General features: G+C 39.5%; 2 protein-coding genes across 4 annotated transcripts in view; one reads left to right on the forward strand and one right to left on the reverse strand.

Moving 5' to 3' along the window:
• The window catches only part of LOC108789960 (kinesin-like protein KIF20A), a 24,846-nt gene extending 11,479 nt beyond the window's left edge, over positions 1 to 13,367 (forward strand). Inside the window, exons 9-18 of the mRNA XM_018560114.1 lie at positions 927 to 998; positions 1,233 to 1,379; positions 2,993 to 3,155; positions 3,586 to 3,741; positions 4,741 to 4,880; positions 6,892 to 7,057; positions 7,710 to 7,782; positions 10,330 to 10,391; positions 10,569 to 10,679; positions 13,107 to 13,367. Coding sequence (XP_018415616.1) covers positions 927 to 998; positions 1,233 to 1,379; positions 2,993 to 3,155; positions 3,586 to 3,741; positions 4,741 to 4,880; positions 6,892 to 7,057; positions 7,710 to 7,782; positions 10,330 to 10,391; positions 10,569 to 10,679; positions 13,107 to 13,367 — 1,351 coding nt within the window. The remainder of the gene's footprint in view (positions 1 to 926; positions 999 to 1,232; positions 1,380 to 2,992; positions 3,156 to 3,585; positions 3,742 to 4,740; positions 4,881 to 6,891; positions 7,058 to 7,709; positions 7,783 to 10,329; positions 10,392 to 10,568; positions 10,680 to 13,106) is intronic.
• A 3,837-nt stretch (positions 13,368 to 17,204) lies between these two features.
• Positions 17,205 to 18,069, reverse strand: part of LYN (LYN proto-oncogene, Src family tyrosine kinase) — a 67,464-nt gene continuing 66,599 nt past the window's right edge. For all 3 annotated transcript variants that reach the window (XM_018560125.1, XM_018560123.1, XM_018560124.1), the window contains one exon: positions 17,205 to 17,539. In XM_018560125.1, the coding sequence (XP_018415627.1) occupies positions 17,337 to 17,539 (203 nt within the window). In that variant the 3' untranslated portion in view covers positions 17,205 to 17,336. The remainder of the gene's footprint in view (positions 17,540 to 18,069) is intronic.

The raw sequence follows: 18,069 nt of genomic DNA on the forward strand, positions 1-18,069 counted from the left end.
TTTTTAAGGTTTAGGCTTGCAGCCTTTTTTTTTTTTTGTCTTCCCCCCCCCCAGTTTTGGTATTTACTTTGTAGTTGCAACAATTCATCTTTATTTAACAAGGTGAAGTTCTGAGCAATCTGGCGCACTTTCATCTGTTAATCTGCCTTATTACTGTGGTTGCCAACAGGTCACTCGTTGGCGATATTTTCTCCTCCATATGTCAAGTGCTGGTGATATCATCTAAAGTTTTATACTTGTCTGCTGCATAACATTGTCATTTTGAATTTTATTTTCTTATCTGATCATATATTTTGATTTTGTATAGTATGTGATATTTCAAAAGTATAGGCTCTGTTCTTCCATGATACTTCAAGGTATGGTGTCTCCAAAGGGACCAATTGGTTGAACTTCTTTTAGGGCAAAGACTGTAAAATACGCCTTGGAAAGTACTGCTTTAAAGAGGAATATCCCATGACGAGGTTTTAAATCTTCCTTACTCTAGAACCTTTTTGGGTTTCAGAGCTGCTTGTTTGCCTATTTTTGTGTGCAGTACTCTGAAACAATTTAAGTAAAAGCCACCAAACTAGTCAAATTTCTTCTAGTAACTACTTGGCAATTGCAGCATAGCCAACCTGGTTTTTGTGTGCTCTCAAATGCCCTATATATGAACGATACACGTATGTATTAGACACGTAACCATGAAGAAAACTAAATTGCCATTAATTATCTGCGTAGTGATATGTGGATGGTCGGATGTGCCTGCCCTATGTATCTATGCCTGTATGTATTTTTGTACTTTTTGTATTGAAAACCAAAAATAAAACTCTTATTTTAAAAAAAAAATGTTTTTATCTGCGTAGTGCATTGGCAGTAAAATGGAAAGTTTATTTGATGTTCTTTTTACGCTTGCTTCTCTTATCAATGCGTTTAATATTGTTTTCCAGCCACAGTATATTCACAATCCGACTCCTAAAGCTAAGCAGTGGTGATGATCCCAGCGTTCTTGGAGTGTCAGAGTAAGTGCAAATACTGCTTGTCTTGCATGTAACTGTATATCTCTGGTTCTTTACACATTTATTGCCACTTTCTCACATGTCATTTTGCTTTAGACTTGTGCAGGGTAAATGATTACCAATGATCTTCAGGGCCTTTTAAACTGAAGCTGTACCATAAAGTATCAGAATGGCCTGGTGCACAGGCAGGTTATTTGTCACACATTTTAACTGTTGTGTTTTTTTGCCCTTGTGCAGAATGTCACTGTGCGACTTGGCTGGATCTGAGCGTTGTAATAAAACACAAACTGTAGGCGACAGATTGAAAGAAGCAGGAAATATAAATAATTCTCTGCTCATCCTTGGGAAATGTATCGCGGCTCTGAAACACAGTCAGAACCCAAAGTAAGATTCCTTTTTCCTCCATTCTCTCCTTCCTAAGAGATTAAGTATTTTGTATCATTTATAGTGGTGTGTATATATAATGGGTAGTAAAGTTGTTTTTCTTAACTCTTGTAGTGGTATGTTGCTTGAATGGTTTTCTTCTATAAAGAACCGCAAATTTGTAACACCTTTTGTGATTGCAGCAAGAAAATTTGCATGTTGTTTTTTTTTTCCCTCCCACATACACTTGCATTGGCTGCTTGCTTACAATAAATGCTAGGGTTCACCCCAACCCACTAAGAAAAATCTACTTTTTGAGTACATGCTTGAAGACTGGTTTTTAATAAGCTATCCAACATGTCAACATTGTGCTTGGAATCAGCCATAACATAATATTTAAACTGTGCTTAAATGTTTGGCCTCACTATTAAAAATGGTGTATGTGTTGTTTTTTTTTTTTTATGGTGCTCCTGTAGCTTTTCCAATCCATGACCTACATGGTTATAGTAGACTGTATACATCTAGAGGCTTATAAATGTTCTGAATTGTGGTGGGTTTTAGACCAGCTTGCATTTGACAGTCATTAAACTATGTACACAAGCTGCAGTTAAAACTTTTTGAAAAACAAGAGCAAAGAAACAGTTGTGGGTCTAGTCGGCTTCTGAAGTTTGCTTTCTGTATGCTCAGAACACCCAAGAACAATACAGTAATGTATAGTAGCTGACCAGTTTTAGTTGGGGTGGCTGCATTGGGGTTTTTTTTTTTCAGGATTTTTTCACCTACTGATCTTGCCCATAACACTTATCCTGTCCTAATGTGGTCATGCTTACTTACTGTACTCTATGAAAAAGCAGCATTATCCCCCTAGGACAGGACTATGAACACCTCCCCACTCTTTCTTGGTCACATAGGGGTGTGTGCTGTAGTCCTCCGATATCTGGCTGGGGAAAGCTGTAACAAGAGTGCAGCACAGATAGGAAGTAGATGAAAGTGTCTGCTGAGAAGATTTATTTTTTCAGGTTCAAAAGGTTTGTGTTAACAGATATACAATTGAAAGCGTTCAGATATATATGTGAGACCACAAGGGACCAAATAAGAGATTCATAGTTTGGGGTTACACACCCTTGAACTTGGAAATTATTTATATAGTGCTGTTTCTGTGTTTGCAGGTGATGTAAAGCTATGTAGTTAAATAGTCTTGCAAGATGTCCCTAGCTTATAAACTAGAGCTGAACTTGATGCACTGTGTGATTGGGCATATACACGGCCAGTAAGGTTTAAGGTTGATAAATGTAAAGTTGTGCACTTAAATGCTAAAAACATGCATGCATCAAACCATGTAAGGGTGAGTAAAAGGGGCAAGTCCAATAAAAATCTGGGAGTCCTTGTACATCAGCCTTATAGAGCAAGCAAGATACTTTCTTGTATTCCTAGACTTGAATTCCCCTGAAAGCCTTTGGCTAGTCAAACTAAAGCCTGGCTGAAGTCACTTTAAAAAGTAAAATACATTACATAACGAATGAAGAACAGGAACAAGCTTTATACCAGGTTAACGTTTAAAATTCTAAGTATTTGATTAATTCAGTACTCAAAAAGGCACAATTATTTACATTTTTTTTCTTCCACACCTTTAGAAAAGCAAGCTATGTTCCCTTCAGGGAAAGCAAGCTGACCCGGCTATTCCAGCCCTTCTTTTCTGGTAAGGGTAAGGCTTGTATGATCGTCAACATCAATCAGTGTGCCTCTACATATGATGAAACCCTGCACGTCATGAAGTTTTCTGCTGTTGCTAAACAAGTAAGCATTGGAATTATATAATATGGAAAACTGTTCTCCTTGAGCTATGGTTTATGTGACATTTATGTAGCTTTCTTTGCTGGTATTGGAATAAGCAGGACTCCTAAAGTAATCCAGGTTTCTGCTGGGTGAAAAAGCATAACCATTTAAAAAGAATGGGAGGGGGGTCACCCGTAAGGTCATGCAACCAGCATACGGATATTTCCTGACCTTTTTAATAGGATGTCAAAGGAGTTGAAAGAGGAAAGGGTGCCTCTCCTATTTACCATGCACCCCTCCCCAGTTTTTAAAGGTTGTGTTATAGTGGGGGGGATCTAAACTAAGCCTTTTACCTGGATCACAAATGCTGTGTGGATTTTTTGCCCCAGAATTTTGCAACCCAAGGACATAGTTTTGCCCAACATACACCTTCTGATTTTTTAATTTAAAGGTTGTTCAAGTAATTCAGCCCAGAAACTTTGAGTTCATGGTTCCAAGAATAATTGGAAAAGATGGTAAAGTCATCACAGAGATTGATGCTGATGTGTCTATTGAGGATCTTCTTTCTGAGGATGAAGAGATGGACATGACTGTTATGAGTCCAGAGGTATATGGGTGGTCTAACAAGCAATTTAATGTGTCGGGCAACTGTGTATATTCACTGCACTAGAGTGTTCAAGTACAGTTTTAAAACTATGCTGGGCTGGATGGCTGATATCGGTGTAGTTATAAGGTGGCATCTGAATGGTTAAGGCAGATGCTGGAGTCTAAACTCACGTCTGTAGGCCTCGTATTAATAACCACTGGAGGGTCTGCAGCTTCCTAGAGCCACTCCTGTTTCTATTCTTGTTCATTACAAGTCAAATGCTGTAGATCGGTTCTTACAGCTCTCCCAATGGTTTGTCCAGTCAGGTGATGAAATCAGGTTCCGCATACTTGTCTGTCATATTTTTGAGTATCTACAGTTCTGTACTGGCAGACTGGTCATATACCAACTCCTTGAGTCAGACTTATTCTTTCTATGTAGAATCTGTGCTAAAGAAATTCAGAAAATATTAGCTATTGAGTGGACTTGTGCACAGGTGAGGCAGAAGAACTGTGGGACTGGGGGTGAAGTCGACCAGCTGATACTAATATGGTAGGCTCCTGTGGGCTAAAGAGCACCATAGTGTACTGTGGTGCTGCAGTGATTGGTGGCCATTTTGAATGGTAGGAGGTGTCTTTTAAAGTTGTTTTTTTTGTACTACACCTTTTCACCTAAATGCTACAAATTAGGGGGTATAGGGGTATAAAGTAGGAACTGTAAATGAGGTAATACTTTGAATTTTTGAGTTGAAGGACTGCTGCTCGGTGACTATGGGTTTGTCTATATGAAATGCCATGTCATCAACACCAGGAATCATTAACATTTAGCTTCCTTTTAACAAGCACTTCTGTTTTCTTCTAGCAGTGACTTCTGCCTAGCCCTATAACATTTTCTAAGGCCTGAATGTGTTGGGTCTTTGCATACTATCTTAGATATATTGGGTGCTTTGAAAATTCTTCTCCTGTACTCAAATCAAATAGGTTTGTATCTGATATTCAGTTCGTGATTGATGCCCAATAGGATCTTCTGAGAAAAATTGAAGAACTGAAGGAAAAGCTGATGCATGAAAGACAAAGCAAATTGCTTTTGGAACTGCGGATCAGAAAGGAGATGGGTGAAGCCATGTATCAGCAGATGGTTCATCTTGATGAGACCTGGAGGTACTGTAGTATTTTTAATCTGCATGTGAACATGGAGCAATAGAAAGCTAAACAGTATAAATGTTAGCGCTATCTAAGCAGGGGTCTTACTCCTATTGTAGCTGTATAGTTAGTATTGTACATATTGCCATATATTATGTGCTTGTCATCTGCAATTACTTGTGTATACTTGCCCTGGTTGGTATAACTTTGTATGCCAACACAAGAAGTCAAGGTACTTTGTGATTTGGTATAATCTGGTATGGCACCAAAATACTTGTTTTGTGACATCACAATTGTTTTGCTAATAACATACACCAGGCCAAATATTACTCCTTTTTATGTTGCCTATATTCTCTAGTGGTTGACGCATTAAAAGATCTCCCACACATTAAAGGTAAAAAAAGCATCTGGTCTAATGGTTGGGGAATTGTGGCAGAAAGTAGCTTTGGGAACCTTTTTTACCAAGTAATGAATTCTGTTGCTCAGCTACAAACAGGATTTTTTTTTTTTTAATTCTATGTTTTTTATTGCGGTTACTGTATTTGTTCTGTGATGATGATATAGCTTGTCTAAGCCTAATAATTTACCAGCATTCTATATCCACACTGCTGGCACAAACACAATCAAGGCGGATGTTGATTGTCCGAGGACAGGATAGGAGGTATGAAGTTGTGGAACTACAGTGTTCAAGCTGCATATTTCCATCCTTGGTGTCAGGAAGTCTGCATATGTGTTCAGTCATGTGAATACAGTACAAACATGCCACCACCCTTTTAGAAAGTATCTCACTGTTATAACTTGACCCTAAAATAGGAAGGTGAAATTGACCTTAAAGGGTTAAAATCTACTCCACACATCTGAAAGAAACACTCCTAGAGATGTCAAGATATGCGCTCAGAGAAGGATATAAAAAAAATCTTGCTTTTTAACTGTGCTCTGCAGCACTAGATACACGTATTACAATCCTAAAAAAAATGGCTAAATCAATGTAATGAAAGCAGACGGTGATATTTCCAAAGAGGGAATGAAAGGGAATGTGACATCACTCCATATAAACACATCCTACACATTGTCATGTGGACTTCCTCAGGGGTTTCTAAAAGAGATATGTTAAAGCTGCATTTATAAGTAGAAGACGGATTGTGTTGAAGGTCCCCCACCCATGTTCAGGGGTGGTTGTTTCACTTGGCCGTAGATGACCTCTTGTAAACCAGTTGTCCTCTGTCCAAAATGTGCACCTCACTGTCTTCCAAAGAATATTCAATTTCCTTTCAATGTGTAGGGAAGCTGCAGAGTCTTGACCTATCACATTTTGCCCTCCTATGTTGGGGCATTCCTTTGTTGAAAGTGTGGGGAACAAAACAATGTGCAGGTCTTTGCATTGATCACTGCATTGCATATACAAAATTACTTCACTTGTGTGGATGTACAAATTCACTAATGGTATTGGGCATGAAAGGCAGAAGGATCTTTAGCAAACATCGCATCCCTCTGAGTTTTTCCAACACTCCAGCTACATCATGAAGTTGCTATATTTGTGTTGATTCTCCCCCTTGTCAATATGCCTTGACTTGTTCCATGGTGATTTGGATTAAGGTGTCTGTGCTACCTGTGTGGATATAAATGCTGGGGTATGTTCGCAATACTGACCAGAACTGAAGTGGCTTGGATAAGCTAAGAAACCTTGTCAACATTACAGAACAGGTCTAATTGAATGTGGCAAAATACTGCAAGCTATACCATAACCTGGGTAAATGAGAACCTCACAGACCTACAGTATATTGTATTAACTTTAAGCATAGTGCTTTTTGGTCTGTAGACTTTCATGTCACTTCTACTTTACGCTCTACTCTTCCCTGTACTTATCTGAGCAGGGTAGTATGACTGGATCACCCATATACTGGTCTGCAAAAGAAGTCAGTGAATGGGTATTAAAGTAAAAAAAAAAACAACTTGTCCCTCTACAGTAAGTGTGTGTGAACTTATTGTCACTGGGGGCGTTGTCATTTTGGGATTGCTTTATTACTAGTAAAAGGTTTGAAGACTTTAAAGAGACAACTGAGGAGCAACTGGAAAGCAGGCTAGAAATGTACAAGAAAGCAATAAAGAACCATGCATACCGTCAAGCACTGGAAGACTTGGAGGAGGATTATGTGCCATATGAAGAGTTCCAGGCTGAACAGGAGAAAGTAGAGGTTCGTGCAGAATTTTCCTCTATATTCTCTACAGTCTATAGTTGATTTTGAGTTTAGAGCACAATTGGGAATTCTGTGTGGACACTGCCTTACCTTTTTTATTCACCAACATTAACCATCCATGGTTGAACCATATTTTCCAGGGTAGATGGCCTCTAATGCTTTTGAACATCAACCCTCTGTATCCTACTGGGAATGTCTTAATGCCATGAAGTGTAAACCAAGTACAGCTAACCATGGATGTTCACATAGGCAGAGCATTGGGGCCTGTGTCAATAGGCTTTTGTTCACTGAAATCTGGTTTTACATTCTCACACAAGTCTATGGCAATGCAAAACCTGCTTGAAGCAGATTAGTAGATGGTCAAATGCCCCTGTCAATGAAGACTGATCTTGGAAGCATACCATCAACACAAGACTTTCTACAATCCCCATAAGGCATAGTGGGACATGCTCTTGGCCAGGGCACAGTAGAAATGTTAAAACTTTGTACAAACATACCTGAAAAATGGGGATTAAATGCTGTTTGTAGCGTTACTTTTGCTGCCAAGTCTTGGAAGATGAACAATGCAAGTTGATAAAGGTGACATTACCCTTTTTAAGGATACCACTACTTACTGAAGTAGACATCTAACATTGCAATTTCATTATAGGAGAGAGATGAAAAGATAGAACAACTTGAGATTGCACTTGGTTTGAAGAAAGAGTCTGGTGAAGCCAGTACAGGTACATGCACCCTTTTTAGAAATGTAATTCTTACGATTTTGGTACAGCTACCCTTTACATAACCAGCCAACCCCAAAACCCCTACACTTACCTGTCCCTGCACCTATTTTACCTTGTTTCCCACTGGGAGTCTTAACAGCTTCATGAAGTCTACCAGTTGGGGCAAGTATGCACAGTAGAATCCACATTCATTTCCATAAAAAAGCCCATTCACCATTGAGAGCAACGAAGGCATAAAAAAACTTTCTGCCTATTTTGTTCTAGATTTAAGACTGTGCTGAAAGCCAGACAATTCACCTTTTTCTAGAAGGAGAATTTAGCAATGGCAGCCTACACGTTTGTCTCATGGTTTTCCATTGAAATAACATTTGTTCTAAGAGAAATGCAGACTGACTTTTATCTACTTCTGAAAATGCTAATTGCTTGCATGTGGTGATTTTAAATCGCTGACCTTGCTCCTTCACCGAGATGAGGAACATGGAGATATTTGTTACATTCACTTTCTGCATGCTTGCTCTGGGTCTGACTTTAGAATGAAGTCACACAGCCTGGCAAAACTTTTCTGGAGAGGTCACAAATGGCTGCCTCACTGATTCTAACATGCAAGGGTCCCTTTAAGGGTTCTGGAGACTACAACCTATAGATAAAAGAGAGAAACGGAACGCTATGCCCACAGTTACCCACTGTTGATCCAGAGGAAGGGAAAAAAACCTAAAGCATGGTTCAATATGCTCCAACGGGGGAAATAAGTATTTCCTGGTCCCATAAGGCAATCGGATAGTCCCTGGATCAACAATCTCTGGCTTTTTACTTTTAAAAGTAAATATTTTAAAAGTAAAAAAGTAATATCTAGTCTGTGCATTAAGGAATGAATGCAGATTTTTAATTTAAACTGTTGACTGAGCTAGCTAGAACTATATCCTGGGGAGTCTATTCCACATTTTCACAGCTCTAACTATGTAGAAGCCTTCCCATATGCAAAGGTTAAACCCTCCTTTTCCTCCAGATGCAAAGAATGTCCTTTGCAGTGACCTTTAGGCCTCGTTCACTCCATCAATCGAGTGCGTTCCCAGCTCTATTGCGGCCGGAATGCACTGGATGGCATTGCGGCCTGCTCAGTTTGTTCTGGGGTGGGAAGGGGTGTGGCGGTGCATTGAAGTACCTGGAACCGCAGCCATGCCCTCCAGCTACAATGCGATTGGCCGAACGGGAACACAAGGCACATCAATGCCTACGGTCCGGTCAGAAAAAAAAATAAATAGTGCTTGCAGCATTTTTTCTGATTGGACTGCAGGCATTGATGTGCCTTGCATTCACGTGCGGCAGATCGCATTGCAGACTGAGGATGACTGCGGTTCCATTCACCTCAATGCACTGCCACGCCCCCTGCCGCCCCACAACAAACTGACCCGACCACAATGCCATCTGGTGTGTTCCAGCCACAATGGAGCCAGAACGCACTGTGTGATGATGCGAGTCCTAGAAGTGAATAATTTTGCACCAAGCTCACTAAACGGACCATTTATGCATTTATAAATGTTGATCATATACCCCATTAATTGCCAAAACTGAACTGCATATTCCAGATGAGGTCTTACTAATTTGTGCTAGGACAGGATTAGGTCTGTCTCTGGGGTCTATACCCCTTTTTTTAATACACAGTATTTTGTTTGATTTAGAAACTGCAGCTTGACATTGCATGCCATTAGTGAGTCTATGGTCTACCGAACAGCCAGATCTTCATCATTGACTCCCCATAGTGTATATGAAGCATGCATGTTTATTCCCCAAGTGCATAACTTTACATTTTTCAAATCAAACAGTGCATTCAGGTCTGCTTGTAGGTTGGAGACTTCCTGTATTCCACTACATAGCTTGGTGTCATCTGCAAACACAGAAATGGTACTTTTAATCTCAAACGCTATCATTTTATAAATAACTTAAGCAGCACCTAACAACCTCAAACCATTGAGTATGAATCCTTAATCACCACTCTCTGAATAGGCTCTTTAAGCCAGTTTTCTACCCAATTGCAGACTGAATGCTGTATACCTACTGACCCTAACTTGTACATTAGCTGCCTGTGGGGAACTGTCAAATGCTTTTGCAAAGTCCAAGTATACTATATCCAAAAGCCATTCCTCTGTCCAATGAATTGCTTATTTCCTCATTAAAAAAAAAGTAGATTTGTTTGACAACGTCTTGTGACTCCATGCTCTTATATTTTAAAGCAAAAACAATTGCATGTGTTCCTTTTTTATGAAACTCAAGTATCTTCCCAACTATGGAAGTAAAGCTTACATGTCTGTAATTACTTGGTAAAGGCTTTGATCAGTTTTTAAATATAGGCACCACATTGGCCTTGCGCCTAATCCATTGGCACCAAGCCAGTCATTAGGTAGTCTCTAAAAATTAGTTACAATGGCTTCGAAACTATACAGCTCAATTCTTTGAGGACACGTCTTAAATGGGGAAGGGGGTGGGCTTACACTTTAAATGGCTAGCTTAGTATCATTATTGACTTATTTTGTTGGTTGTCTCCATCAGAAAATAATTCCATGTCTGGAGCCATTGACGCTTTAACCAAACGCAGCCAAGAAAAAGAAAAGGTAAAATATTTAATCTGATATAAACACTTTCAATGTAATATATAACCAATTGGCTTAAATAGTGAGCCATGTAACCCTTTAAGAGACTTGTCTGTATTTTTCTACACTTTGGTAGATAAATCCTACATTTTATACAGCATACAATAGCATATCTAATATAGAGTTCTTTTTTGACAGATCATTGTCAGTCTGAAGCTGCAATTACAGAATATTAAAGATGAAACTGATCTGAACATAAGAAGACTGACTGGAGAAAATGAAATGATGAAGCAGCACCTGAAAATAAAGGTAAAAAAATATATTAAACATGGCAAAATGTTGAATCCTTGTTCAATTGGATAAGTTGATGGATACGGTTTTGTGGAAAAAAGTGTGTGGTTGCTATCCTCCCTCTATCATTTTAAAATACACCTATGATAAAAAATTATAAACCTTTTTTCTTTGTAAGTGGGCAAACTTACAAAATCTGCAGGGGATCAAATAACTTCCTCCAATGTAAAAACTTTCAATGGAATATCTAACCAATCAAAAGGGACCAAATAAGAGAAGTTCATTGTTGCAATGGTTTACTCAAAGCCCATATAAACCTCTGCAATCTCTTTCCTATCAAATGAGAGGTGCAGACAGTCCCTGGGTTACGAACAAGAATGGGACTGTAGGTTTGTTAAGTTGAATTTGTATGCAAGTTGGAACAAGTAACTTTTTTAAGTGTAACTCCAACCCAAATTTGTTTTGGATAGCATAGGGAAGGGTTTACCCCCTGTAATGTTTGTTTTGCTGCGTGTGCCCCTGTTCAGAAGATTTCTGTCCCTGCGACAATTGTATTTTGAAAATTTTGGGTTGTCACGGAAACAAGGATTGGTGATAAAGCTTCAGTGGAGACACCTTTTTACCATGATCACTCTTTACATGAGTGAATTTTCGTTCCTAGGGGTAGATTTCCTTTAACTTCCTGTCCCTAAGACGGGAAGTGAGATTAAATCTTTCTAATGCGGATACAGACAGCGGTAAAAACCTCAGTGACCCGGAAGAAGAGGTTGGCACCCCTCGTGTGCACGTCTAACAAGTGCCAACTTCCTGTAATATATGTACAGTACTACAAACCAGACCCAAAAAGGTGGGCACTCATCGTCTGCACGAGCGTGGCAGCATTACAACTACCCCTGCTGTACAGTAATAGTCTCCGTTTCTAAGTAGGAGTCGTATGTAAATCAGGGACTGCCTGTATTCTGAGGCTTTATTAACTCCTACACTTGAGGTGTTTCTTGGGATTCCTGTGGTAGCAGGAATCGCAAATATGCAGTTTTAGTCCGCTATCCATGTACGCACTATAGATGCGATGATACAATTGCATGTGGATAGCCAGTGGACTGCTGCTTTTAAAAGCCTAATGGGCAACAGCACTTTGCATTACCATCCATATCAGTAATTGTGAGCACGGGTGACTCACCCAGCTCTGCTTCCGACACTTCTTCAGAATTGTGTTACAATTTTATACGCCTGTCCGTTTTATCAGAGTTCTCTTTTCAAACCTCTCTAAACTTTCCAGTCCTTTTATGTGCCACCATACTCTTGAAAGTAAGTGTGATTTATATCGTTGATCCAGAACAACTAAATGCACTTTATCTTGTGTCTGAAAGTCTTTGGCAGATGCTTTTAGGTTGGCTAATCTTTAGGAGTTTTGTGAGATTGATGCTTTAGCTTCCTCTGACATATCCCTTTTTTCTTGATATGAATGGGGAAACTGCTTGTCAACCCTCAGAACCCCAACATGCAGATTTCCACTGCAGTTCAGGTCATTGACTGGGTGAGAACATGCAGCACTGACAAATTACCCTTTTAAAAAAAAAGATGTACTGTGGCCTCTTTGATAAACCAAGGATTTTTTCACTCCAGATGTACTTTCAGAGTTTACCATCTCTCTTGTAATGCCGCCAGATTTCAGGATGGTATCAAAGGGTTTGATTGCTCCTGTACTGAAAATGTATGCTAAAGGCTTTTCCAGGATTGGAGATGTGCTTTCCACATCATAGTTGCCAACAACCCATAGGGATGAGCAAATCCTGCCGGGGTTTGGTTCTTAAACTGTTCAGCAAACCTTGTTTGAAGCGCCCACACTTTGTGGCAAATTCCATTGATTGGCCAATCTTGTCTAGGTCTGACATTGGGGAAATGTACCAAGGCCAAAATAAAAACACAACCATATATCTGCCGGTGCAGCATTATCTCTCTAACAGCACAACAAAACACACTGACAATATGGCTATTGTGAGCCCACACTTTTTATAGAAAGGGGGCATGGTGATCAGTTCCTTCAATTTTTTCCTCTTGTGACTCTGCTAAACAAGGGCAAAGGCTATGCACTGCACTATAGGTTGTTCCCAATTGCTGGTGGTGAACCTGCCAAGTTGTGGTCAAATGATCGCAATTCACTAACTTTGTCAAGCCATGATAGTGGTGAATGAATGTCATCCCTAGTAACCAGCAATAACTGATCAGAAATGTTACTGACCTGACTAGTGTACTGAAGTCTGGTTGCTCTGTGTTACAGAAGCTTACATATTTATATCGAGCACTAAAAAAAAAAAAATGTCCAAGTAGATAATAGGGTTTGATTGACACAAACTAATGCTTGTACAAGTGGACAAACCTTGTGGTAGTGTTCAGTATAGTTCCAGACTACAATAAGGAAGTGTTCTTTCTTGCATTTTGCAGGAACAGGAGGTGCGCGGTCTCCAGAGCCTGGCAGAACGAGCCATTCAGCTAGAGTCCTCTGTGACAGAACTTCAGGCTCAGCTGGATGAAAGCAGGAAGCTTGTGTCGTCAATAGATGTGTGTGAACCAAAGCCTAAGAGGGGCCTGCTTTCTAATATTAGAAATACCATGACCGGCACGCCAAAGAAGACTAAGCCTTGCGAAAAAACAGAGGAAACCACGGGCCCAACAAGGAAAAAACCTTTGCTGTCTCGTAAATGACAAACCTTCCCCTTTTCATTTGTGTGTATTTATTTAGTGTCTGTTTTTTATTCCTATTTATGTAAATAAAATAGTTTTCCAAACTGTTTTTATAATTGAAGTCAACTTTTTAATAAATCGTTTAAGTAAATATAGAATGTCTGTGTGAAACTTATTATCAAGACCAGTTTACAGGAGTGAAACTTGAGCCTAAAGTTTAATAGTACATGCATAGCAGTAATCGGAAGAATATCACCATTGGGTGAAGACCTGGCAGGAGGATAATTGACAACAGCCAAGTGATCCCTGGTTTGGCTTATAAACTTTTCAGCAGCTTCCCAAGGCTGTGCTGTGACTACACAACGCACTTTGGAAACCAAAGGGCATATGTTGATGGGCCTTGACTAGAGGAGCTGAAAAGGTTTTCCTGGGAGTTGAATGTCACTTGATTTTTCACTGTTCCAGGTATAGCATGTTAATTTCTATTTTTAAAATGTCAGGAACCTAAAAACTGGTTGGTCAGGGTTATAGCGAGAGAGTTGCGTGTAAAAACCCATTTCTTGCATTTAGGTTTTCAACATCCTTTTTCCTAAGTAATACAAATGTATAACTTTGTTGTTATCCACATGTTGGAGTGCATTCAGTATTTTACTAGACCATTGTCTCAAGTAATTTTTATATTATAAACACATTGGGGGGGGGGGAGGGTCTAAAGTGTGAGTTTTCAGCAATGGACCATGGCCCATACCTTTTCCACCTATTTTATTTAAAGCAGAACTCTGGTGATTTTTTTTCTCATTAACCCTTGCAGTGTGGCTACTCCTATACTGCAAGAGTTAATTGCTTGTTTTGATCTAGGGCTGAAAATAAGTTACTCACCCAATCATTTGAGCTGGCCAGCTTAAACAGCGCTCCCTCCAGCCTCTCTAAGGCTGCAGCAATGGAATGACCCTCTGCCTCCTCACATCCGATATGGTGTATTGAACATAATGATCTACAGGACCTTTTTAGACAGCTGGGGGAAAGATGCTCCAGGGACCAGTCGAAGAGCAAACCAGCTTGGAGGATTAGGGGAGTATAACTGTTTTCAGCTCTAGCCCAAAATGAGCACTTAACCTTTGCAGTGGGGCTACCCCCACACTGCAAGGGTTAACAGTTTACCTAGAGTTCTTTAAACAGGTTTGTTTTTTGGCTTAGTTTTTTTTTTTTTTCCTATTGGCTTTATATACCTTTTGTGTAATGTATGTTCCATACCATAAACTTCTAATTTTAAAATATGTATCTTTTCCAAGTTACAAATTGCAGTGGAAAACACACATTTACTATTTAGAAGAACAAGAAAAGGGACTAATCTCAATTTACTATTTTTTTTTTTTTTTAATTGAGATTGTAGTCCAAGGGAGCGAGCCTTTTTTTAGTGGTTGAGATAATTGAATGTGTGTTTTAGGTTTAACTCCTGAGTTTAGTATCACTTTAACCCCTTCGTGACTGACGACGTACAGTGTACGTCGCCAGCATCGGGGGCTGTTTAAACAGACTCCCGGCGACTTTTGCCGCCGGGACTCTGTTTAAACTTGTAGAGCCGACTGTCGGCTTTACAACAGAAGCGATCCTGGCGACTTACCTGAAATATTGCGCAACATAAAAATTTTCAACTACCACCATTTTATTCTATAGGGTCTTGGCATTCAGAAAATATATAATGTTGGGGGGTTTTACGTCATTTTCAGGCCTAAAATGTGGAATATAACATGGGTGCAAAAATTGAAAAAAGGGCCTCAGTCATGAAGGGGTTAAGATTGCAATGTCACCAAATAGTTCATTCAACTCTTTGCAATGCAGACCTGTGGGGCTGATGTGAGTTTAGTCTTTACTTAACACCCATTGTGGAATAATGCGTAGGGAAGGATTCAATGTCGACAAACCATTCATACAGCTTGGCTTATACAGCACCATGTACTTGAGGAGGTGAGTGGTTGTACACCTATTTACAAGCAGTGCCCACAGATGAATGATGAGAGCCTCTCCACAATGTTAAGAGTTTGTCACATCACCACCCTTGCTACTATGCGTTTTGGAAGGTTTTATCAAATGCCTGGTAAATGCGAGAAACTCGCCAAACACACTACATAAGCTCAAAAACAGTTCTAGCCATTCAGCAAACAATGAAATACTGCTACATATAGCTTATTAAGTTTATTCACACTATTTTAAATACATGTTAATATCTCTTTAATGTACATACTACAGAGCAAAAAATGTGATACTGCATGCATGTTAAGTCCATATTTGATTATTTAAAACTCTTTGAAATATAAACATTCCTGAGAAAGTTATGTTTAAAACCAACATGAAGGTATAAAAAAAAAAAAGTATCAACAGTGATATAATAATCATTCTGTGGCTTAAATGAAATCTCAAATATATTGCAACTTACCAGTCCTTTAGTTGTTGCTGAATTAGTTTTCTTTTTCAGGCTAAATACATGTTTTAGAAGTACAAAAAAATCCTGCCATAAATCCAGTGTCCTTGTCACACCCTGTGCACTGATTTCATCAGCCTTCCCAGATGTGTTCTGTGAACCACAAACCACCCCATAAGATGGAGAGTGGAAATGTTTGTAGTTCAAATCAGAGGAGCTGTCCAGGGTGAACACACATCTATTTAGCAGTGCCTTCCTAGAACAGGAAGTGTGGAACTGGTAGCACAACCAGGTAAAAAATAAAGGAAATGGAAAACTAATGCAGCCCCTGCAATAGATTTAATTTGTGTATAGGGGATTAACGTGATACTTTTTTCTTCTTGTCTTAAAATGTTCAACAGAGCTACTCCTTTGTGACCACTCCTGCTTTATGGTGGATATGACCATTTGTGCACTGAAGCAGAGAGTTTGAGAACTAGTACAGACATGCCCTATCTACTCCCAACATTGCATGAAAATAATCCTTCCTTTCTGCTTGACCACTTTCCCTCTGCTGTGGAGACAGCACCAGTACTCTTTCACAGGGATCTAGTTTCCAGAGCTAGTCCTGAACAGATCCTGTATCCCATCAACAACCTTCCTTGTCTATTTACCACATTTCCAACCTGGTGCTTTGATGGGTCATGTATCCAGCTGCCTTTATACTAATTCTTCTGTCTGGCCTGCTTCAAACCTTAGCCCACTGGCCGCCTTCTTGTACTTATCCCAAAGAACAGAGTTAGGTGGGGATAAGAGAGTAACACCTGACAAATGAGAGCCAAGGGGTTATTCTCATCTCTCAGGGAAGAGAACAAATGGGAAAACAGGAGCATACTAAAAGACTATAACCTATAAAACATATGGGTGAATTTATTTTTATTGCATATGGGTATAAACCTTTATTAGTATTCAGCACGGTTTGTTTTTTTTGTCGCTTAAAAAGGTGGGATTGTGTGTGTTTTCTTAACCATCAAGAAGCAGGAGGTGTCTGACTGAACAAAGCAATTTGTCTAATTAAATATAGACAGTATGATTCCTTAAATAGTTGCAGTCTCACATATACTGCTCTACAGGGAATAACAATGTGCATGCAAACATACTGGTATGTTTGGTCAGTAAAAGCTGTTTGTTCCTGTAAATCACATGAAAGCCTAAATTGGCTTACGCCTGGCGGAAGTGGCTATTTTGGTTGATCTGATATCTGTATTTTCATTAATGAATGCAGCTTTCTCCACGCTGAGCAGGTAAACAATGCACTTTAAGAAGTGTACCACTTTCATCAATTAAATACTAGAAGATGCAGAAAATATATACAAGTCTTTTGTGTATGTTTTCATAGCTTGCAAGAGTCTGGTGCCAACGAGCACATGGAATGCTACTGCCATGCTGTATGCTTCATAGCCAATGTACACGCTGGCCGTGGTTATTCAGAATTTTAGGTTTCCCAGCTGTATGGACCAAAGAGAAAGGGAATAACCTGCTCAGTCAGTTCTGGCACATCATAGTAAACTTAATATCTTGTCCAGAATCTAAGGTTGCTGTTGATACTGGCTTTCTGTAGCTGTGTAGAAGTCATCAAGAACACTCTGTAAATAATCAAATGTGGGTCTTTCTTCAGCTTTCTCTTTCCAGCACTGTTTCATAACCTCGTATAACTCTTCGGGGCAGTTCTCCATCCGGGGCATCCGGTAGCCCCGCTGCAGTGCCGACATCACATCTGCATTGCTCATTCCTAAGAAATAGGAAAAAATAAATCAAACTCTCCACATAACTGCATTACAGCTTCATTGCACTTTCTGAGCTTAGGTTAAGTCCACTCATCCTATAAATACCTGAATACTGTCACCTCTTTCTTTTCACTCATCCTACAAATAACGGAATACTGTCACCTTTTTGCTTTTCACTCATCCTAAAAACCTATGAAAACTACAAACCGTAATCATTTAGTAAATGTTGGCTGCAAAGTTTCACAAACCTGGGCGATTTAATCTGAGTATACCATGAAAAATGCATTTAGTCTTAACTTTTCCGGTAAAAGCCAAACTTCACTGCACACCCAGCCACATTCCTGGATCCTTGCTGTTCCTTGGATCCTGGCTGTTGGTCCTTTTTAATGTGATAAAAAGGCTAACACACTGATATGGAGGCTTGGGAGAAGCCTCCAAATCAAACTATGCACCTGAGGTCATCCTGCTTTTATCTCTCGATCTATTGACTGTTCAGACATGCAGTTTCATTTAATAAAAGTGTGTATATATATAT

The sequence above is a fragment of the Nanorana parkeri genome, unplaced genomic scaffold, assembly GCF_000935625.1.
Source record: "Nanorana parkeri isolate BGI_ZX_2015 unplaced genomic scaffold, ASM93562v1 scaffold433, whole genome shotgun sequence".
Classification (NCBI taxonomy): domain Eukaryota; kingdom Metazoa; phylum Chordata; class Amphibia; order Anura; family Dicroglossidae; genus Nanorana; species Nanorana parkeri.